At 35.7% G+C, this 25,053-nt stretch overlaps 1 protein-coding gene across 1 annotated transcript; it reads right to left on the bottom strand.

Moving 5' to 3' along the window:
• Window positions 1–238: 238 nt before the first annotated feature.
• LOC115925394 (fibropellin-3-like) lies at window positions 239–23,087 on the bottom strand. The gene is made up of 11 exons (XM_030989115.1): window positions 23,047–23,087; window positions 21,004–21,102; window positions 19,698–19,811; window positions 10,959–11,081; window positions 10,239–10,384; window positions 9,074–9,302; window positions 8,047–8,148; window positions 7,677–7,815; window positions 5,727–5,874; window positions 4,070–4,123; window positions 239–2,637 (listed from the first exon to the last, which is right to left on the bottom strand). Exons 2-11 carry the CDS (start codon window positions 21,014–21,016, stop codon window positions 2,602–2,604), a joined length of 1,104 nt encoding a protein of 367 aa, XP_030844975.1. The 5' UTR covers window positions 21,017–21,102; window positions 23,047–23,087; the 3' UTR covers window positions 239–2,601.
• Window positions 23,088–25,053: the final 1,966 nt, after the last annotated feature.

A 25,053-nucleotide genomic window follows, 5' to 3' on the forward strand; every position in this document is an offset into this window, starting at 1 on the left:
TTTTATGATTAGTAATAAAGCAATCGTTACTTTATATCTCTTATTTTCATCGTAATAATAATAATAATAATGATGTTGATAATAATAAATAGTGAGAATTTTGATAACAACAATCCTGGTATTAAATAATAAATGTTGATGATGATGATAATAATTATAATAATAATAGTTTACACACGTCTTAAATTGTCTGTATTGAAAACATGTACTGTATGAATCACACATGGACTCAAATAACTATTCAGCAGTCTTCCCTATTGGAACATTTATTTAAATTACTCGTGATCTCTAATGAAAAATATATATCAATACAAAAATATATCATACGAACAGAAATATATATAAAAAATTAAAAAACATACATCCTTGAAACATGAAAGACTTATAAGGGGTAATACCCTAGTACTGTATAATGAATGGCTTAGGAGGAACATGAATATAGAAATTAAACACAAGATATATATTACATATTTAGAAACATATTTTAAAATGGCAATGAGACAAAAGAAAGTATGTGTGCGTTAATAAATTTACTTGTATTGTGCTACATGACACATCCATTGTAAGCCTGCTTTGTTTCAATGCATCATACATACATTCATGTATTTTTATTCTTTTTCAACCCAATTCATTTCTACATCATTATTAAAGCGACACGTTCCTAAACAAGAGAAAGGACCTACGTGAAAGTTTTGGTTACACTTCCCTTAATCTTTATTTAATCTGCATAACCTTTTAATTAATTAACTAAACAAACAAGTCCTTGTTACACAATCCTTTAATTGAAAGGGAAGTAAGTGGGATACAAAATATTCCTGGTGGTGGGGGGGGGGGGGGGTTAACTTTGGTATGTGACAAAAATGTCACAAGTACAAGTGCACGAGGTAAAAAATATTGTTTTTTATTCATAAAGGAAATATTTAAAGTTACTGTTTGTATTGTTTTAGTGCTATGTTTTTACCCTATATGATCACATTATTCTGGGTACTTGATAGCCCTTTTCTACACAATTTGCAAATAAATCTATTTATACAAAACCATATCAATTAAAAAGAGTATTCATCTAATAGATATATAAAGAGAGAGACAAAGAGAGGGATGGTATACTCCCCGCTAACATAAGCATTTGAAATAAATATATAGATAATTTGTACTATTTAAAGTCTTAAAATTGATCCGCATTAAGAGCATGAGATAGGAATCAGCTATTTAGATAACAGTTAAGGAGAAAGCATATGTTACCACATTCATGATGTTTTGTGAGATAAATATAAATTACTTGATCAATACATATATGATATCGAACCCATCCTGATTAACAATGCAGCCCTTGTACACTCACAGATACAGACAATCGTATTCAATTCTTTTTTATATTTATCTTCAAATATTTCTATATCATTAGTTTTATGTTTTTAACAAAGACTTGCTGACAAGCAGTATTTTTAGACTGATTTGAGTAAACCTTAATTAGTATAATAGTATGATCATTTGTAACAGAGACTTAGCATGATTACATCAATTTATTCAGTCAATCGGTTAAATGCAAATACCGTAAGCCCTTAATTAATATAATAGTATGATTGTATACCCTTTGATATTTAGCCTATCAAGGGGGTTACTTTGTTGCCTGGCAAAAATGTCACAGGTAAAAGTACAAGAGGTTAATAATGTTATTTATATTCATAAAGGAAAGATTCAAAATTACTGTTTGTACTGTTTCAGCGCCATGGATTGATCCCATGTGATCATAATATTCTGTTTACTTGATAGCCCTCCTTTCTACATCATATGCATTTAAATCTATTCATACAAAATCAGAATGCTAAGTAGTGTATTCTTCTAATATATATATATATATAGAGAGAGAGAGAGAGAGAGAGCGAGAAAGAGAGAGAGAGAAAGAGAGAGAGAGAAAGAGAGAGAGAGAAAGAGAGAGAGGAGGTGTTATACTCCCGCTACCATAAGCAATTGAAATAAAACTATAGAAAATTCGTACTATTTAAAGACTTACAATTGGTACACGTTAAAAGCATGTGATAGGAATTGGCTCTTTAGATAACAGTTTGGGTGAAATCATTTTTTACCACATTTTTGTAATTTGTTGTAACATGAATATAAATTACTTGATCAATAAAGATATGATATCAAACCATTTCTAGATTAACAATGAAACCCTTATATATTCACAGATACAGTAAATTACATTGAAATCATTCATGTACTTATATCCAATTTGATCTGTATAACATCAATTTTATGTTTGTAACACAGACTTGCTGAAAAGCAGTCTTTTTAAAATGATGTGAGTTTAACATGATTACATCAGTTCAATCAGCCAATCGGTCAAATGCAAGTAAGCCGTTAATTGATAAAATAGTATGGTTGTTTGTAACAGAGACTTGGAATGATTTCATCAATTAAATCAGTCAATCTATCAAATGCAAGTAAGCCCTTACTTAATCTAATAATATGATTGTATACACTTTGATATTTAGCCTATCCAGAAGAGAACCCATCTATCCATAAGACGTAACTAATTCACTAAATTCTTTTCTGTTGTCATATTCGTTCTTTGTCCGAAGGTAAGTTTCTTGGTGATCAATAATGCATTGGATTTCGCTCCACACCGTTGTACTGTAATAAAGAAGAGTAGAACAAAACAGAAAATCAAAGTTTGAAAGAAAATACATATCCTTTGGTATTAAAGTGTACCAATCACTTAACACAAATAAGTTATGTATTGCTAGAATTAATAAATCAAACTTCAACATTTAACCAGGCATCTAATGGATTCACGGTTAAAAGGTAAGGATATAAAACAGTGCATGTGGAACCCAAGTTGGACTTCGGTTCCGTGCGAGCCCTATCAGAAGCGAGTGCTGAGGGTGCACTGCATACTCCATAGTCTACTCACAAGTTTCTTGTATAACAATTGAGAGTGTTATAATAATTTAAGTTAAAATATTTAAAGTAATATCTCTAAAACTCATATTTGGAATCAAGTGATACAACATGGAACTAGTAACATATAAAACAATTTATTTTCTGGTGATAAGAACACTCTAAAATATAAATAATAAATGAGGGATTAGAGAAAGGACACAAATGTGACATGACAAGCATTGTAAAATAACTTATTAATTAATTAAAAGTAATTCCAGTATATTAAGATGGGAATGGGTCATTTTCCTAAGACGGTCAAAGTGGAGGTATCGTGGTATAGTGGTCCATTAACTTGACTTTTAATCCAAGGGTTGAGGGTTCGAATCCAAGCCAAGCAATGTCCTTTGACTGGAATTAATCCACATTTACTAATCTCTACTCAGGTATTAAATGGGTACCAGGCATGATGCGAAAGTCACTGCAGTTTGCTTAGCATTGTGGTTTTCTGTAAAATGGCACTTGGCTGGGCTGTTGGTACCTCAGGAGAATATGCCTACATTTGCATGCATTGTGTGCAGGCAAGCCTAAATCCAATGAAAAATGGTAATACTATAACAATAAAGTGCTTTGAGACATGGCCAATGTATCAAGCCCTATTACAAACCAAGATCGTTATCATTACTTAAATTAACATTAAATAATACATATAAAGAATTTTGGAAGGGGAGATTAACTTTCCCACCAATTTAAAGGGGTAACTTATGCCAATCTTGTATAGTTCTTGGGAGAAAGGAGTTGACACGTTCCAAGGTTCTTCATTCGATGACTCTGTATGCATCAAATGTCCACAAACAGTGGGTGAAAAGGCCACGCAACAATACCGCCGAGAGAGCTCAGATTTTATGTCTAGCCCAGAAGTCATAAATTGGCCCATGACATCTGATAGGTGGCATACCGTATTACAAGAACTCAGAGCCATATACACAAGAGTTTGACCAGCTTGATTTCAGTTGGTCAGAACATGGTGTATCTTTGTTAGGTGTCTGCCCATCATAGCAGTATTTGCAATGCTTTGCCAAACTCATAAATGGTTCGCCCAACTCAAATATGGTTGGCCAAACTCTCCTGATAAATGACACTACGAATGCAGAGCATTGTCAAATGCAAATAATCTTCTACATACCGTTTCACTCCCATCTACCACATAGGGAGTCCTGAAATTGCGATCTTCATGATGCTGTTGGGAAGACAAACAATAATAAAAGACTTGATAATTTCTTTTTCTATCAAAACATAATCTATAAAATCATTAAATTGAAAAGTATACTGATTAAAAACAGATAATCAAGAATCTAGTTGTATCTTGAACAATAAAAAAAAAAAAAAAAACATTCACTAGACCTGTTTATCAATTGTATGCATACTTTTTAAACAAATGTTTTTCTTGACTACTCAAAAACTTGCCAGAGGATTTACCAACATAGCACGAAATAATGTAAGCAAAGTGTATCCCATTCATAGAGATGCAATTATTAGCAGATGAACGGAATGGCTGGTAATGGGGAGAAGAAATGTGTATAAATTGAAAGAGTTAGTAAAATGGTCTATTCAATGTGAACATTCATTGTCAAGCTGAATATAATTCCTTACTGATATTCAGATTTTGATATCTACGTGGGTATTTCAAGCAGTGGTATATGTCCTGGAGGTTAAGTACAGGATGGGGGGGGGGGGGCGGTGCACATTCACCATCCACGCCTTGATGATTTTCTTGGTTGTTTTGTTTTCACTATTTGTTGTTATGTTGATAATCCTTGCTGTGTCGGGGTCAAATTCATTGTATATGTTGCATGAAGAATCATTTAATTTCAAGCACACATTGCCCCACCATCATGCATTCTAAACATTAAGTAATTACTATAATTGTTTTGAGAAAATTGCATATTTTGTATAGGAACACTTCTGGCTTCTCTCTATGAATATGAAACAGTAGTAAACAAATGAGGAATATAAATGTAAGAAACTAAATTGAAACACATTTTCATTTCTCGATAAATATCATGCATGACATCGTTTAAAGGAGGCAAGTATGGTGTTGTAAGGATGGTAATACATTTCTTATACAAGCGATGTATGTGCAGGAGTGTGAAAACAATGTTCAGCTATTTTGTAAATTATAAAAAGCCTTTGGTATATCTATTACATGATAAATATATGTTGAAGAGGGAGATTATTTGTGTGGTATATATAGCGTTAAAGGGAGTTGAGTTCTGTTGCAGAGGGCGCTACACAAAATATTTTTTGTAAGATAATGAAAAACTGAGTGTCAAATTTGAAAGAACGTAATATTTAAATGACAAAATCATCTTTGATCGAAATCGGTTCAGAGACGGCTGAAATATAACAATTTCTAATACTTGTGTACCACCACTAATATTAGATATTTTGAAAAATTTGAAAAAAACGTGGAAAAAACGAAATAACGCCTTTTATGTCATATGTCATATTTATGCCGATGTTGTTTTTTTTTGTTGGCATTTTCGTGTTGCTTATATTACCCACAATTAGCCGGCTCATGTATTGTTATTTTGAATTAAATAATTAATTAACGGTTACCGTGTTTTTTGGAAAGTGGAGCTGAATTCGTATGATCATGTTGGCTAAATTTCGCACATTTTGGGATCTAAAATTATCTTCATAGCAATTTTAGGTTCTAAAAGGGCACTATAAATGTCATAGATAAGAATAAGAGCAATAACCATGCACTTTAAAGGCATTTGCTGTCTGAAAACAGAACTCAACTATCCCTTTAAACACATGGACAAGGAAACCGTTTATACATGTGCATCAGTTCCGCGCAGTCGATCCAAAGCTTGACCAACTGCATACCGGCGTCCTTCAAGGGAATCGTACTCCTCAGAACCATTGAAAGATTCGTTTCCGTAGAAGCCTCTATTTTGTCTGCTCGAATCGACATACCGTGCTTCACTGAAAACAAAACAAAACAAAACATTGTTATATATTTTTTTCATAAGTAATAATAATAATAATAATAATAGTGGGTTCTTGTATAGCGCTCATGTCTCTCATACGTGACACTCCTGGCGCTCCCGATTATTATGCCATACGTCACTCAAGCATTTCAAGGAATCAATTCCTGCCAGTGTTATAAACATTGTGAGTAATAGCATCACAAAATTTACAAAATGTGTCGAGACAGAAGACCATCACTAAGAACTGTGATGGTCCAATCAAGTGGTTCTCTGCATCTCAAAGAGAATCGAGAGAGATCTGTGGTTACACAGAGTGGGACAGATTGATAGATAAACAGGTATGCAGATGGATAGAAAGGAGGATAAAGGTTTATAATTATATAAATAAATGTAGACAGGTAGATAGAGATATGTACAAATAGGCAGCAGATTTATAGATAGATTGATAGATACTTTCTTAATAGCATTCATACAACATATCAAGAAAAGTTGAATATCACTTGGCAAGGCACCTCTATATTTATATATTTAATTATTTATTTCTGATATTTAGACAAGGTGACTCATTATCACCAGTAATGGTGGTCTTCCATGAGGCCCTGTTAAACATAATGATGTACATTATAGTTTAACCCTTACTGTACTGGGGGGGGGGGGGGCCTGGGAGGCCCCCCCTCGACATTTTCGGAGATTGCGCCGCAACCGCTTGAAATTTTGAATTGTCGTTTCATGACTTTTTTCCCTCAAGTCTTACGCACGTTTTGATACCATTTTCGTCGCAATCGGATATACCTGTGAGGTGTTACATAACAATTAGTATGCGCATGTCATCAAAAATATGCTATAATTGCATATATTCATGTACAAGCAGAAATGTGAATACAGGTTTAGATGTATTCCTTCCTAAGTGGGTGATATGAATTGATATCGAATTGCTTTTGTGTTTCTCAAAGTCACTTGATGTATTCCAGAACAAAAGAATACATAAGAAATAAAAACAATAGATATAATAAGAAATAAAAAAAACAATAAAATACATAAGAAAATAATTATTTGAAAATCGCATCAAATTTGCATAAATTATCATTATTAATTACATCCAAATAAATATTTTGTGTTAGAAAAGAAGTTTCATATGAATAATGAGTTTCAACGTTCAAAAAGTGAAGTTTGACACGTTTTCTGTAAAATGCATAAAATTAGCATTTTGCATAATTAATTAGGCTATAACGACAAAAATTTGCATATTTGCAAAAAACTAATTACACCATCTTGTTTGTTACGTAAATATCTACAAACATGCAAATTTTCGTGTTCATCGGACATCCGACGGCCGAGATCATAGGGGGGGGGGGCCTCCCAGGCCCCCCCCCCCCCCCCAGTCAGGAGGTGCTCAAAATAGCCCAGTACAGTAAGGGTTAACAAATATAGATATGATAATAATATTAATAACAAAATATTGAACATAAATTCATAACAGCAATAAACAATAAGTAAGAACATGTATAAACATATATACAAAGAGTTTTGGTATGCTCGTAATAAAAGAATGGTTTGTTTGTTTTGCCTTAGATACATCTAAGGCAAGTCAAAAATACATATATAGGTCCCATACTTAACAAAGTATTATTGAATTGTGTCAACATAAAACTACCATTTAATGTAATGTGTTATCCAATTCAAGCTCTAGAGCTATTATCTTGTTACTACAGTCGTCATATATATTGAAATCATACATGTAGATGTGGTCAGTAATAGCTTGAGCTCGTTCATTTGTAAATGTATTGTAATACTCACGCGAGCATCAGTTTTGTTGCTTGATTTCGTCTGACACCTTGTACGAAAACGCAGCAGACACAGGTTATGAGGACGAGAACAAAACCAAAAACTCCGAGAGCAATACCAATGATGGCTCCATTCGACAATCCTTGAGGAGCTGCAAAATAAATGTATCAGATATGAGATTAGGAAAAACATGATCAAACAAATATACATGTACATGTACGCAATGAAAAGAGAGTACCCTCACATCCATTTCTTGTGAAACTGTATATAAAACCATATATATATATATATATATATATATATATATATAAACGTGTATGCCTAGGGAGAATGAGTGAGAGGGAGCATAAGCACACTAAAAATGACTAATTACACAACTTACCATTCTGGCAAAGGTCTCCTGTAAAACCAGCTGGGCAATTACAAGGCTGTCCAGCAGAAGTACATGTCCCACCGTTCTGGCAGTTCGTTTGATCGCACTGAACTGTTCATTTCAAAGATATATGAATGATTCAAATTACTTCAGATAACTGACCAACTTATTTTATCGTTATTTATTGACAAGGTATAAACAGTAGAAAACACAAGAACTCCATAACTACTCTAATATGAACAAATACGGTAGTAATAATAATAATACAGTCTACTGAATACTACATGTGCTTTGACAGCTAGATGTGTGCAATTTTTGAAATTGCCTAATCTATAGAACTATAAGTACAGAATATGATAAGTAGCGTCATTCCTCCAGCTTATTTTAGTACCATTTTTGTTGGGCATCTCTTCACGGTTGACTGCACAGGGGTCGAATCCCATGGATTGGACAATGTCAAACACCATGTGCACCAGCACCATGCCTTTTCTTGCCTTGGTATTACTACAGAACCATCTTTGATTCGATATTGTATGACATAACAATTGGTTCAAATGCAAGTCACTCCAAGATATCATAATTTCAAGAATTATTTGTCACAAACAAATTTTAAAAACAAACACTATTTGCTGTATGTTCGAGTGTATCTTGAACACAACATCTTATCCCTTGGTTGCATCAGATACTCACTCTAGCCCTTAGTGATCTAGAGTTCATTACCAGTTAATCTTAGATATGATTTTGCAAATAATTAAGGACCGTCAAATTAAAATCACAAACTTTTAACATTTGCAAGGCTATACTATAAATTTCTAATGCAAAAAGTATCTGAAATTGACCTGTGATTGTGTCCTCTGGCATTGCCTGTCATTTGCGAAGGTGGCTCTTTATACATTGCAGACAGCTGAACTCATGTCAAGATACCAAGTCACAAACAACAACATTATTTGTTTTGACAACTAAAAAGATAATATCCTCTTGTAAGGTGTCTTAAGAGAAGAATGGCTGGTGAAAAAAGCCTGGATTTTACTCTTACCTTCTGCCGATATAGACGCTACCAGAGTTTGACCATTAGCTGATAAGTTTTGATCAATGTTGGTAGATAAGGCAGATAAACTCACAGCAAGCCCATCTGCTACACTTTGGCTCTCAGCAGCAAGTTCCACTTGCACGTCACTGACTACGCTACCTTGGCTGAATGACAGCACTATGCAATTAGCATCAACAAGTTGAGAACCTAACTGTTCCCTTACGTATTGGCTGAACTGATAAATGAGAAAGTAGAGAAAGCCAGAATCAGAGTATGCTTGTATACATATGTAGTTCATGTAAATATATTTCCTTTTTTTTCAAAGATAAAGTTCAGTTCCAGTCATGCACTGAAAAATCAATAGATACAGGGTGATTATGTAGTGCACACAAATTGATGTAAACTACGAGGTTCTGGAAACAACAAAATGATCAGAAATACAACACTAATAACCCATAGCAGTAGAGTGTCTCCTCTTACTTCTCCAATATACCTCTGTCTATATGAATGTTCCTCTGACTTTGACATCAACCCATTATTGCAGTGAAGATATATTTTCTGGTAAGTTTAACGCTTTCATGACCATGTGACCTTTGACTTTTGACATCTCTCACCCAAGATCCAATCAGTTCATCCTTGAATGTTTATGCACACTTCATCAAAGTATGGTGTGAATTGCTTCAAAGCATTTTCAAGTTATTGCGTAAACAAGATATATTTTTGGTATTTGAAAACACATTTATGAGCCTGTGACATTTGACCTTCAAGTTTTAACACCAAAAATATAGTCAGTTCAACTTTTCATACTCATACTTGTACATATTTCATCTGAGTTTTGTTCAAATGGGATGAACGGAGGACGAACTGGCAAGACGATAAAAACAATGTCTTCTGCACCATCTTCAGTGGCGGAGGCATAAAGAAAGGACTACAAGTATATTCTCTTTTATTTCATGGATCTACAAGTAGCATTTGTTCAGGAGGAACCAACACTTTATTACAAAGTTTCAGTAGACTACTGCACTACCTGACATTTGTATAGACATCTTAATGTGATATATGGTGATGATGTAGTGTGTTGGATTTGCAAGCTGAAGAAGCACCACATATCTGCGTCTAAAAAATTGTCGTCAGTTTTCTCGCATTTACTGGTGAAGAAAGATATACTTACAATGTAACAGAATGCAACTTCATATTCCATGAATTTGGTCGATGTCCTATTTGTTAATTCTGATGTATACGTCAGGATTTGACCATTCAGACTTTGTCCTGTGATCTTCACAGTCACTTGACTAGTGGACAGACTGCTTGGGAGAGCTGGATATACATTAAAAAAATATAAAAAACAATGACATGAAGCCAATATATTTATGGATACTTCAATGTGTTTCCTCCAGGCAAAAAATCATTAATACATTCGGTTTTGTATTCTCATGGAACAAGATTGTCATAAGGAGACTACAGATGGAAAGTGTACAATATATACAATACCATTCTCGTCAGATGATTTATAAGGAATGTATCAAGTAATTTTCATATATGTACAGCTAACACCTACCGGGTACATTATTCATGCCCTAACCAATTGAATGGCCAAATTTTTACCACATTTCGTCTGGTGTGAATTTGAATGCTTTTCACTTTATTTTTTTCATTTGAAAATTTGTTACACACTTTTGAATATGTAACTATGAAATCACAAGAAAAAAAACTATATCAAAATGCTATTTGGATGATGAACTATTCCTTCATAAAATTTTGCATAAAACTGAACGAACTTGATATTGATTTGTTTGTTTTTATCTTTCGATATTTTTTTTAATTTTACAAAGTTGGTCATTAAACCTACATTATTCCTTATTGAAAAAGAAAAACTTATATTTAGACATACCATTGCAAGAATTTGCATTGACTAACATGAATCCAGCATTGCAGACACACGTGTATGATCCATCCAAGTTGACACATCTTCCATTACTACAGACACTTGTATCAAGCTCACACTCATTAACATCTATAGCAAAGTGGTAAAATGAAAATTTGAAACAATATGACGAGTAACTTTTGATAATAATTATCATAATATAAACGATGATAATATATGATAACAATTATAATAATGATAATATTAATAACTATTAACTTGTATGTTGCTATTGTATTACGTATTGTAACAGGTGATCGACTTCAGCAAAGATACATACCACTTTCTCAAGTTAGCTCATTGATGACTGACAGATGATGTCACAAGGGGAATGAGATCTGGAAGTTTTTGGGGTTGGAGCTTAGCAAGTTTGAAAAACAAATATTTAAAAAAATATTTAAAAATCTATGAAACAAATTCAGAAGTTTACATATCAAATTATGAGATGTATGCAGGACAGCACACCAACAGAAATACACTTGTATTTCGATGCAGGGCTCAAATTAATTTTTTGTCCACGGGGGCTCTTCCCCCCCAAAAAGAGCCCCCGTGAGCCTTCTCACGGGGGCTCTTTTAGTACTGACGGGGGCTCTTTTTTATACAAATATCCATTGAATTGGTACCTATGATACTCCTCAATTATTTGCTGTTTCATCATTATCATTTTAATCAGCATTTTCCCTCTTACAAATTTACGAGCTACATAGCTGTTACTGACTTTAATCCCGTGATGACATTCTCTCGATGTCTTCTCGTTCTGCACATTATTTCCTCCTCATTATTGGAAGCAACCTTTACATTCTTTCTTTACTGAGCTGCGTAGCGGCGAGGCGATTTTGTGTGTGTGCTATTTTGGACAGGCGCGGATCCACGGGCCGATTCTACAGGCCAGCCCCCCCCCCAGCCTCCCAAACCGGTTAAAAAATAAGATAGTAACGTAAATTTTACCTTGAAAAATAAAATAAAAAACGCCCGCCCCCCTGACCTGCCAGTGACACAAATGCGGCATCAAAATATTTGTGCTTCTCTGACCGTAATTAAATGCCTAAAACCCCTGTCCCCCCCCCACACCAATTTACGCTCGCTACCCTCTACCTGATCGTAAATACTTTAGCCCCCCCCCCCCCCCACTTTGATAAACGTTCCGCGGGGTCTGTGTATATAATATATAGGCATACAACACTGATCTTTATGATGTCTTTAACGTGACATATCTTCTTCTCCCCTTGCAAACGAGAAAGAAAACAAGGTCATTAAAAGGGATTAAGCGACAAATAATGATTGTGATTCAAATTGATGCGAATATTTGTTTGAATAAGCACTGCTATTCACCCGAATCTTCTTTGTAAAAACAACTTTTACAAATCTCAGCCATGCTTACTGAGTTGAGACGTTCTATTTAATGTAAAATACTCATTAAAGAATACACTTATCCTAATCTGAAAGTGATCTTACAACACAGTGGCAGAATTGCATGGCTGAGATTTGTAAAAGCCGTTTTTACAAAGAAGATTCTGGTGAAAAGCATTGCTTATTCAAAAAATCCTTGCACAATTTGAATCACAATGATTATTTGTCGCATGATTCTTTTATTAAATAACCTTGTTTTCTTTTTTGTTTGCAGGGGGAGAAGAAGCTATGTCACGTTAAGAAATCATAAAGATCAGTTGTATTATGCGTATATACAGAATGATACCAGAACAAAATTTTGATTATCAGAATGTCATTTTGGAATACCTCTATACAAATACCACATTGTCTTTAGCCGGTATCAGTATTAGTATGAGCCAATATAAAGCTAATATTCTTTATTCAGTTCAGTATAATGCTTTTCCTCAAAAATAGTTTCGCTATTTTTTTAGGGTTGAGACGCTAAGAAATGGTTTCAAATGTACATTACACAAACCCTAAACCATTGCAAAATGATGGTGGTTCTCTCTCTCTCTCTTTATTTTAATCATGCATTATCAACTACATATAAAGCAGCAACCAAAAACTTAGGGTTATCTGAGATAGGTGAAAGTAAGAGTTAAAAAGAAAGTCATGCTAAAATGGCGCTTCACCTCCCCCCCCCCCTGAAAAAAAAAATAGTGGTCCTCCTCTCCAGCATTCCCCCCCCCCCAACTTTAATATTCACCGGCCGGCTGAGTCGGCGCAAAAATGTTCCCCCAAAACTGGACCCCCCTAAACTTATGTGCATTATATCCCCCCCCCCCCTCCGCTCATTCGCCGATCGCCGGCTGGCTGATTCGCCGCTAAATATTTTCTCAAGATTTGGGCCCCCCCCCCTCTTGCCGCCGGCTGGATCCGCCCCTGATTTAGGACCCCCGTAAGTGATGTTTTCCTGGCATTTACTTACATGCGAAGCATCGTCCACGAGCCGCATATCGGCGAGGCGATTTTTTGTTGTTGCTATTTTGAACCCCCGTATTGTTTTCCTGGCATCTACTAACATCTTACTGTGTGGGTCGATCTGGACACATAATGGCGTTTTTCTATGCACATCACATTTTCACTTGGCAGGCCAAGGGGGCCGGGGGGGGGGGAGGAGGGGGTTAAACCCCCTAACCCCCCCCCCCGGTAGATCTGCCCATGTTACCATATCATTCCACGACATCTTGGTCTTCCTCTTTTTCTCAATAGGGACTTTTAGATTTTTTAGATTTGCGTGGACGTGGACGTGTTCTTTTAAGGCACTGGCAGTCACATGTGACGTCCTTTTAAGCACTGGCAGTGCCTGCAGTCCACGTTCTCATCGTGCAAATCTAAAAGTCCCTAATATTGATTTACTGGTCGAGGTTGATTATTTGCTGGTCATTTTGTGCTGATATTATGTAAGTCTTGACAATAGACTAGGGTTCTAAAGATGGCTCATGAGATTGAATCATGACGCAGTTTGGTTCTAATAAAGACACCTGTAAACATTAACCTCCAAGCCTCCGTATCATGACTTCTACAGTAGAACCATTACCAAAATATAATATGGTGTCAGGTCTTCCCGATCAAGGACAGATGTTGACTTCGAGGGAGGATAGAACCCAGGAATAAACAGGTGCAGGATTTCCATTTTTACGCCAGATTGAAGGGCTCAGTCCCGTGTGTGCAAACTGTGTGTATGTGGCTATGAGTGCGTACATGCGTCGGCATATTTTAACTCGGTGAAATTGCTTGTCTCGTTAGTTTGACTAGGTTGTAAAGATACCACAATAGTAAATAAGAGGTTAAAGCATTGTTCAGAGAGAAACAAATAAGAAACCATGGCAACAAATCTAAGTCAACCACAGCCATTGGAGCTGACAGGAAACTTAGCAGAAAATTGGAAACGTTTCAAACAAAGATTTGAATTGTATAATGTGGCCAGTGGAATGTCAAAGACAGAAGAAAAAGCACAAACATCCATGCTCCTACATGTCATAGGGGAAGAAGCTCTTGACATTTACAATACATTCCAGTTTGAGGAAGATACCGGAGATGAGATGAAATTAGAGAAAGTGCTAAAGAAATTTGAGAACTATTGCATGCCAAAACGTAATGTAACATTTGAGAGACACAAATTTTTCACACGGTCACAACACGAAAATGAAACAACAGATCAGTATGCAACTGAATTGCGCAATAGAGCTAAGTCTTGTGATTTTGGTGACTTAAAGGATAGCCTCATTCGTGATAGAATTATCTGTGGAATTGTGAACTCCATGGTCAGGGAACGCCTATTGAGGCAAGATGATTTGACGCTGGATAAGACGTTACAGTTGTGTCGTTCTGCTGAAACTACTCGAGCTCAGGCAAAAGAGCTGAGTTCCACGGATGAAGTCTCGGTTGATGCTCTTGGGAGTAGGAGAAAGTTGTTTCACGGTAATCAAAGACAAAATCCAAGGCAAAGTCTAGGTCAACAACAAACTCAAAGGCCATATCGAAGTCAAAATCAGACTCAAGGTCAGAAATCTAGAAATAGTTGCGGTCGTTGTGGAAACTGGCATGGTCAAAATGCATGCCCTGCTCAAGGTCAAATTTGCAAAAAGTGTGGTCTTGGAAATCATTTTGCGAAGTGTTGTAAAACTCCAATGAGTAAAGTTATCAACGAGATGCAAAATCTCGAGGTCGAAGATGAGTTCATGGTTGATGTTGTAGAAACATTAGAGTCTCGTGATGAGTGGAAGGTCAAGCTAGTTGTCAATAGTAGGCCGGTTATTTTCAAGTTAGATACTGGTGCTCAGACAAACCTCCTTCCAGAATCAGTGTATCAGAGTTTGATTCCCAGGCCAAAGCTGCATCCAGCTAGAGTGAGATTGACAGGCTACAGTGGAGTAGTAATTCCAGTAAAGGGTCGTTGTTATGTACAAGTGGAGTACAAAGGTTTAACTCACAATATGGCTGTTCTAGTAACTCCTGGTGATCGTCAACCATTGTTAGGCTTACAAGCATGTGAGCAATTGAAGCTTGTAAAGAGAGTCTTGAATGTCAAAACAGAATCAAAGAATGTAATAGTAGATGACTATGAAGACGTGTTTGAAGGGTTAGGATGTGTTCCTGGAAAGCATCATATCACGCTAAAAGAAAATGCTCAACCTGTACAACATGCATGTCGAAAAATTCCATTTCCACTGCGAAATCAGCTCAAGGAGGAGCTAGATAAAATGGAACGACTTAAAGTTATCACACCAGTGGATGAACCAAGTGATTGGGTGTCGTCGCTCGTGGTGGTGATGAAGAAAAACAATCAGCTTCGAGTATGTCTCGATCCAAGAGATCTAAATAGGTCCATAAAAAGAGAGCACTACCAGCTACCATCAAGAGAGGAAATAACAGCACAGTTTGCAGGAGCTAAGTACTTCAGCAAATTAGATGCGTCCTCAGGTTTCTGGCAGATAGAGTTAGATGAGGAAAGCTCAAGGCTATGTACTTTCATAACGCCATTTGGGAGATACAGATTTCTCAGGTTACCATTTGGGGTCTGCAGTGCGCCAGAAGTGTTCCACAAGGTTGTGCATAATTTGTTCGCACACATACCTGGTGTCAACACAATGATGGATGACATAGTAGTATGGGGGTCAACCCAACAGGAACATGACACCAGACTGAAACAGGTCCTTGACATAGCTCAGAAAGCAAATCTGAAACTCAACAGAGACAAATGTGAGTTCAATGTGAGCCAAATGACATTCATTGGCGATGTGATCAGTGAACAAGGTGTTCAACCAGATCCAAAGAAGGTTGCAGCCATATTGAACATGGAAAGACCACAGAACAAGCAAGATGTTCAAAGGTTCTTAGGTATGGTTAACTACCAAGGAAAGTTCATACCAGATTTATCCACAAAGTCAGCCCCGCTGAGAAGTCTTCTTGAGAAAAGAAATGAGTGGATGTGGCAAGATGCACAAGAAAAAGCTTGGTGTCAACTCAAGGAAGCTCTGACACAAGAACCAGTGCTCCATTTCTATGACAGCACAAAGCCGACGAAGCTATCAGCTGATGCATCCAAGAATGGACTAGGTGCAGTGCTACTGCAACAACATGACCAGAATTGGTTCCCCATTGCTTATGCATCGAGAGCAATGACTGATGCAGAAACTCGCTACGCGCAGATAGAAAAAGAACTGCTAGCGATGACGTCTGCATGTGAAAGATTTCACCAATACATACATGGACGACAAGTAGAAGTCGAAACAGATCATAAACCTCTTGTACCATTGTTCAAAAAATCACTCTGTGATTGTCCTCTTCGCATTCAACGCCTACTAATCCGAGTGCAGAGATACGATTTGAAAGTATCCTACACACCAGGAAAATACATGTACACCGCAGATGCATTGTCTAGAGCGGTAGATCCACAGGCAGACATGCAGGTCGAAAGAGAAGAAGACATCAGAATCTATGTAGACACAATAATGGAGACATTACCAGTCACATCAAACAGAAAAAGTCAGTTTGTAGATGAAACACAGAAAGACAAAACACTACAAGAATTGATAGGCATCATCAAAGATGGATGGCCTGAAACAAAACAACAATGTCCAGTAGCAATTAGAGCATACTGGAACATTAGAAATGAGCTGTCAGAAGCCGAAGGCTTAATCATGAAAGGCAGCAGGATCGTTGTACCAAGCACAATGAAAAAACAGATGTTGGATAAGATCCATGAAGGACATTTGGGCATAGAAAAATGCAAGAGACGTGCAAGAGAAGTCTTGTATTGGCCCAGAATAAATCAAGACATAACAGAAATGGTACAAAATTGTAACTCATGCTTGATGTATAAACCAAAACAACAGACAGAAAGTCTGAAACCACACACGGTACCAAACAGACCGTGGGAAAAGATCGCTGCAGACTTGTTCACACTGAATAACAAAGATTACATGGTAATAGTAGATTACTATTCACAATTCATTGAAGTCTGTCCACTGTCAACAACAACAAGTAAAACAGTGATAACAAAAATGAAAGAAGTCTTTTCAAGACAAGGCACACCAAGTGAACTCGTGACGGATAATGGTCCGCAATTAGCTAGTAAAGAGTTCAAAAACTTTGCACAAGATTGGGACTTCTGCCACACAACAACAAGTCCGTATCATCCTCAGTCGAACGGACTAGCAGAGAATGCAGTGAAAATTGTGAAGAATCTCATCCGCAAATGCCAAGACAGTAGACAAGATGTCTACAGGGCACTACAAGTCTACAGAAGCTCACCACTAGAATGTGGAAAATCGCCAGCTGAACTCCTGTACAACAGGCGATTGAGATCAAACCTGCCCATGGTGGACAAACTTCTTGATCCACAACACATCAATCCTCAACAGGTGAGGGAAAGGAAGGAAGGGCAGAAGGTAAAGCAGAAAGAGCGATATGATAAACATGCTCGAGACCTACCAGAACTAAACATAGGTCAGACTGTAAGACTTCAAAACATGCACAACAATCGATGGTCACAAAGTGGCATCGTCAAAGTCAAACTGCCAAACAGATCATATTTGGTAGAGACAGAGTATGGAGAGATTAGACGAAGAAACCGACGTCATCTCAGACCGGCACCCACACGAAGGGATGATCGGTTCCAACAGACAACACAGACGGACAGCGATCCAGATGACGAGGATGTTAGCGAACCAACCCCTGAGCGTTCCGGCGTACCAGCCCAGCAAGCATCATCCTACATGACCACCAGAAGTGGACGAATAAGCAAACCGCCAAATCGAATGGACTTGTGAAATAATCACAAAAACAAATTGAACTATGAACAATGAAAAGCAAAAGGACTATATTAACAAAAGCTGATAATATCAAGAAGAACTGAAAGTGAAAGTTACACTTTGCCTTTAAAAGGACATTATATTATATTGTTATGAATGTTTTAACATTAACTGTATATATGTTTTTTGTTATATCCACAGATACTTGGAAGATATCAAGATTGGATATCGTTAAGTTATGTTCAAGCTCAAGTTAAAGCTTAAGTGTGTTAATCACTGGATTGAAAAGTTATTGGAAAGAAATAACATACAAAAGAAATGTTGCAAAATATTCTGAATGCATGGTCAAAGAAACAACTCACAAAATCATTTATTTCTTGAAAAGTATTTGAAACAGATCAAAACAAACCCAACGCTCGCCATATATGCATTGTTTCCAGATTTGGAAAACATATTGAAACCAAAATTAATATCCAGCGATGTGTTCAAAAGTAAGTGTTAAAAATAATGTGTTATGTTATTTCTGTGGAAAAAGAATGTAACCCTTCTTAGAAAGGGAGATGTGCTGATATTATGTAAGTCTTGACAATAGACTAGGGTTCTAAAGATGGCTCATGAGATTGAATCATGACGCAGTTTGGTTCTAATAAAGACACCTGTAAACATTAACCTCGAAGCCTCCGTATCATGACTTCTACAGTAGAACCATTACCAAAATATAATAATTTGAAATCACCAGATTTCAGCGGGTTTACGCTTTCACAACGAAAAACTTCTCCATGACCATGTTTCTGCCCTTGCGCGATCGCCTCCATAGCTCCAGCAGACATGGCGCGGCAGCGTGCACACGTACCGTTACTAACGGCGTAGTAGGCCTATAACCACTGCTGACGGCGGCACTGCACTGCGAGCTGAATCGGTAATAATAGGCCTACTCATAGAACGAGAAATCTTGCACGCTAATCTAAGTTCAATTTCATTGGTTTAAGGTTTGTAAATTGAAACTCAATATTGTGTTAAAGTTATGACAGAAAAGATAATCTTTATTTTATAATTCCACTGGGGCGATTTTTAATTTTGCAATCGCCCCCGTGAGCAACGTGACGGGGGCGATTATGTAGCTCACGGGGGCGAATCGCCCACCGCCCCCGTGTATTTTGAGCGCTGTTTCGATGTCATGGGCCTTTTAAATGGTTGAGTTCTGGACATGAGATTGCATTGTGCAAAAAACTATTAGTGAGTAGGAAAAGGTAGATGATATTTTTGAAGTCTTTGAGATCGCGGTATTAGATTAAATGAAAAGAAAATCAAAAACAAGTATCTGAAACGCTACAACGTTCAGACTCTACTTTTAGCCTAGATTACGAATATGTTTAAAACATGTTCGTAATCTAGGCTAAGAATTAAGTCTTTTATTTAAGAGTTTTCATCTTATTTGCCTCCACCCAAAAAAAGAGATAAAATATAACCATTTCCTGTTTTTATGACGGTGAGAAAATGGTATAATTTAGCTTACCTGTTTGACACATACTCCCGGTATAGCTAGCAACACAGGAACAAGTGAACGAGTCAATCCCATCAGTACAACTTCCTCCATTCATACAAGGATTGGGAAGACAATCGTTGATATCTGATGGTTGAATTTATTAATCAATGAACAAACTTTGCATAGCATAGAAATCACCGGTTCATGAATGTCTTAAAATGAAAAAAAAAATGAATTATCAACCATAAGCCATTGACATTCTATTGACTTAATGTTTCACCTAAATGAAACTATAATAATCTTTATTTCTTTATTTTGCATTTGAAATTTCATTCTAACAAAGTGGCATTGTAATTTACAAAACTGCTCTCCACATTGGCCCTGTAGGCCTAGACAATAATAGGATTAAATATTAAAGTTATGGACCAATTAATTGCTAAGTTCTATATACATGTACCAGATACAGATTTAAGGCACACTAAGAATAATCTATTAGTAGCGAAGACGAATTCAAAGACTTTCTTAAAAATTATTAAAAAAAAAAAAAAATAAAAACAAATAAACAACAACATCCCTTGTAACAATTTCATGTGCATGAAACAGAATAATAAGATAAACAAAAGTTTGAAAGAAAGCAGATCAATAATTAGAAAGTTATGAATGTTTGAAATACTAAATCACCACATCCGTGCAAATATCAAAGTAGCAATTAGTCAGTGGATTGTGATGGTTAATTCTCCCATTTGTCATGAACAAAAAATTTCATAAATTTATCTTTTTCTCCAAAGTGTATTAGTAGCATATCTGTATACATGTAGTTCTTCTTAAGAGAAATTAGCCACTGAGTCATACATTTTATCGAAATCTTAATTTGTGTAATTCTGTGTGCAAATGGAAGAAATAGGAAATTTGTACCAATTCAGCCAATTTGAAGAGGCTATATTTACAGTGATTACAAATTTTAAAAATTACAACTTTCTCATGTTTTGTCTGATTTCATTCAAATTTCACCAGTCTACTTTTCTGTTTCTCCTGCATTTCTCTAGAGCAGATTGCTATCAAGGTTGCTTTTCCATTTAAGGGTAAAGAATTTAATGATGTGAAAGGAAAAACTAATTTGATTACAGAAATGGCATCATATTACAGGATTTGATCATAACCCAACGCCTTATCATTGATAAGTACATGCCTATCAGATATTAAATTGAAATTTTCAGTATTTATTTATATACGTGAATACTCAATTCATTTATGTATTTCTTAATTGTATTTGTGTTCTAATTATTATTATTATTATTTACTTATTTCCTTTTTTTGGGGGGGGGGGGATACTTACTAGTCTCGCACATAGTACCGGTAAAACCAGTAACACATTCACATTGTCCAGAGCTTATGCATGCTCCACCATTCTGGCAAACAATGGTGCCACAATCAGCTGTAAATAAAGAAGATAACTGATAAATGATTCAGATCCTAAAGCACATTAGAGGATGTCGTAGTCTAGTGGCTAGAACACTCAAGGGTGAAAGCATACATAACACTTTGCGAGGACCTGTACTCTATGTACTTAACAAAAAGACAAATTTCCATATATTTTCAGGAGATAACTGCTATAAAAGTAACTTAACATTATGTACATGACACATTGAACGACACATATTTGAGAAAAAAGGAAATCCAAGATATTTCCTTATCTTAAAGAAAACTGGAATCTTCAAATCAGAAGTCCGTGAATAAATGAATACCGGTAGTCTTAAATGTAAAAACAATATTATCATTTAAAGTGACTCTGTAACATTGTTGAAGATTGATGAAGAAACTGCGTAATTTGTATATGAAATGTTACTTATTATATTCCTTCTACTGTACTAACCCTCTAACATGCACAAAATCCTGAAAAAGTTATCAAACGACAAAGATATTTATAGTTTTCTTTAAAAGCATCACTGTTCGACACCCTGTAAAACAGTAAATTCTCCCAACCATTAAAAAACAAATTCCCAACCATTTTTCAATGAAAATAAAACATAAAACTGGATTTTATAAATCTTTCAACACTCGAATGTCTGGAATGGTATATAGAGCCAATTAATTGCTTTGTGACGATTTTCATTCACCTTAAATGTAATTCAATTTTAATAATGAAGCTGGGAGAAATAAGGATTCGATCAGATCAGTTTTTCCAAATTTATATCATTAATAATGGTCTGCTTTTACTCAAATTTTTAGATTATCTTTAATTGAACATCTAGCATTGAAGTCACTACCTTAGAATCATTTTTTCCCATCTGAACAGTGTTACACTTGGTAACCTTTAACCCTTACTGTACTCGGGGGGGGGGGGCCTGGGAGGCCCCCCCCTCAACATTTTCGGAGATTGCGCCGCAACCGCTTGAAATTTTGAATTGTCGTTTCATGACTTTTTTCCCTCAAGTCTTACGCACGTTTTGATACCATTTTCGTCGCAATCGGATATACCTGTGAGGTGTTACATAACAATTAGTATGCGCATGTCATCAAAAATATTCTATAATTGCATATATTCATGTACAAGTAGAAATGTGAATACAGGTTTAGATGTATTCCTTCCTAAGTGGGTGATATGAATTGATATCGAATTGCTTTTATATGTTTCTCAAAGTAACTTGATGTATTCCAGAACAAAAGAATACATAAGAAATAAAAACAATAGATATAATAAGAAATTAAAAAAAACAATAAAATACATAAGAAAATAAATATTTGAAAATCGCATCAAATTTGCATAAATTATCATTATTAATTACATCCAAATAAATATTTTGTGTTAGAAAAGAAGTTTCATATGAATAATGAGTTTCAACGTTCAAAAAGTGAAGTTCGACACGTTTTCTGTAAAATGTATAAAATTAGCATTTTGCATAATTAATTAGGCTATAACGACAAAAATTTGCATATTCGCAAAAAACTAATTACACCATCTTGTTCGTTACGTAAATATCTACAAACATGCAAATTTTCGTGTTCACCGGACATCCGACGGCCGAGATCATATTGGGGGGGGGGCCTCCCAGGCCCCCCCCCCCCCCCACCCAGTCAGGAGGTGCTCAAAATAGCCCAGTACAGTAAGGGTTAATGCAATATAGACTAGGGCATGATATGTCAAGAAAAGGTATAATTTTAGACACCATTGTGTTCTTCACAAGCCAAGTATAGATCCATGTGGATAAAGTCAAAATAAAATCTGAACTGTTGTCCCACATGTAGAAATTAGTGATAGTGAAAAATTATCCTGGCTCTGATTGTCATGGTCTGTTTTCGGTTTACAAAATGAAATTACCTACTATCATATTAATAAAATAAACAACAACTGTTCAGGTAAAGATTAAAGATTGTTTACTTGTTGTGCAAGCATCTCCACTAAAGCCATCAGCACAGACACAGGTATTAAAAATAGAGTCAAAAGTGGTATCTTCAATTCGATTAACGACAGTGAGGGAAATAGTTACCTCATTTGTGAAACTATCAGTCAATAAATCAAACAAAGTAAACGGACTGATTATTTCTTTCAAAGTTCAAATCTGTATGTCTGTACATTCACTTCTGTTGACTCTCAAGTAAGAAGAAACACAAAGAGTTTCCTCAACAATCACTGTAATTTCTTCCTTTCTGTTCCCCTGTTCGCTTTGTATCTTTAATTTCTTGATAAGCAACGAATAAGAATTTCATTGGATTTTGCTTTACATCAAAAGTAAATGTATGTATGTTTTTTTTATAATCTATTCAGAAGTTATAGGTTACCTGTTTCACATGAATCGCCAGAATAGCCAGAATCACACACACACGTTACGGCGGCTGATCCAGGAGTACACATTCCTCTACTCGTACACGAATTGGCACCACAATCAGCTAAACATGTAAAAATGGATTTCCAAAGGCAATGAATTTGATGAAGATGACGAGAAGAGAAAAATACCCGTTTTAAAAGATCAATCTTCACTTGGAGGGATACAGTAAAATAGAGTCAAAAGTGGTATCTTAAATTTGATTAACGACAGTGAGGGAAATAGTTACCTCATATGTGAAACTATCAGTCAATAAATCAAACAAAGTAAACGGACTGATTATTTCTTTCAAAATTCAAATCTGTATGTCTGTACATTCACTTCTGTTGACTCTCAAGTAAGAAGATAATCAAAGAGTTTCCTTAACAATCACTGTAATTTCTTTCTTTCTGTTCCCCTGTTCGCTCTGTATCTTTAATTTCTTGATAAGCAACGAATAAGAATTTCATTAGATTTTGCTTTACATCAAAAGTGAATGTATGTATGTGTTTTGTATAATCTATTTAGAAGTTATAGATTACCTGTTTCACATGAATCGCCAGAATAGCCAGAATCACACACACACGTTACGGCGGCTGATCCAGGAGTACACATTCCTCTACTCGTACACGAATTGGCACCACAATCAGCTAAACAAGTAAAAATGGATTTCCGAATGCAATGAATTTGATAAAGATGACGAGAAGAGAAAAATACCCGTTTTAAAAGATCAATCTTCACTTGGAGGGATACAGTAAAATAGAGTCAAAAGTGGTATCTTAAATTCGATTAACGACAGTGAGGGAAATAGTTACCTCATATGTGAAACTATCAGTCAATAAATCAAACAAAGTAAACGGACTGATTATTTCTTTCAAAGTTCAAATCTGTATGTCTGTACTTTAACTTCTGTTGACTCTCAAGTAAGAAGAAACTCAAAGAGTTTCCTCAACAACCACTGTAATTTGTTTCTTCATGTTCCCCTGCTTGCTCTGTATCTTTAATTTCTTGATAAGCAACGAATAAGAATTTCATTGGAATTTGCTTTACATCTAAAGTGAATGTATGTATGTTTTTTGTATAATCTATTCAGAAGTTATAGATTACCTGTTTCACATGAATCGCCAGAATAGCCGGAATTACACACGCACGTTACGGCGGCTGATCTAGGAGAACAAGTTCCTCTACTCGTACATGAATCGGCAAGACAATCAGCTAAACATGTAAAAAAAAAAAAAAAAAAAATGATTTCCGAAGGCAATGAATTTGATGAAGATGACGAGAAGAGAAAAATACCTGTTTGAAAAAATTAATCTTCACTTGGAGGGATACAGTAAAATAGAGTCAAAAGTGGTATCTTCAATTCGATTAACGACAGTGAGGGAAAGAGTTAGCTCATTTGTGAAACTATCAGTCAATAAATCAAACAAAGTAAACGGACTGATTATTTCTTTCAAAGTTCAAATCTGTATGTTTGTACTTTAACTTCTGTTGACTCTCAAGTAAGAAGAAACTCAAAGAGTTTTCTCAACAATCACTGTAATTTCTTTCTTTCTGTTCCCCTGTTCGCTCTGTATCTTTAA

This window comes from Strongylocentrotus purpuratus, unplaced genomic scaffold (assembly GCF_000002235.5).
Source record: "Strongylocentrotus purpuratus isolate Spur 01 unplaced genomic scaffold, Spur_5.0 spur5_scaffold_18, whole genome shotgun sequence".
Classification (NCBI taxonomy): domain Eukaryota; kingdom Metazoa; phylum Echinodermata; class Echinoidea; order Camarodonta; family Strongylocentrotidae; genus Strongylocentrotus; species Strongylocentrotus purpuratus.

Bases quoted from the DNA above. Each gene is read 5' to 3' on its own strand.
- LOC115925394 (XM_030989115.1), bottom strand. The intron at 11,082-19,697 runs GTAAGCTAAATT...ACTTTGCTATAG, and splicing joins CGGGAGTATGTGTCAAACAG to ATGTTAATGAGTGTGAGCTT. The intron at 5,875-7,676 runs GTGAGTATTACA...TTTTGTTTTCAG, and splicing joins GCAACAAAACTGATGCTCGC to TGAAGCACGGTATGTCGATT.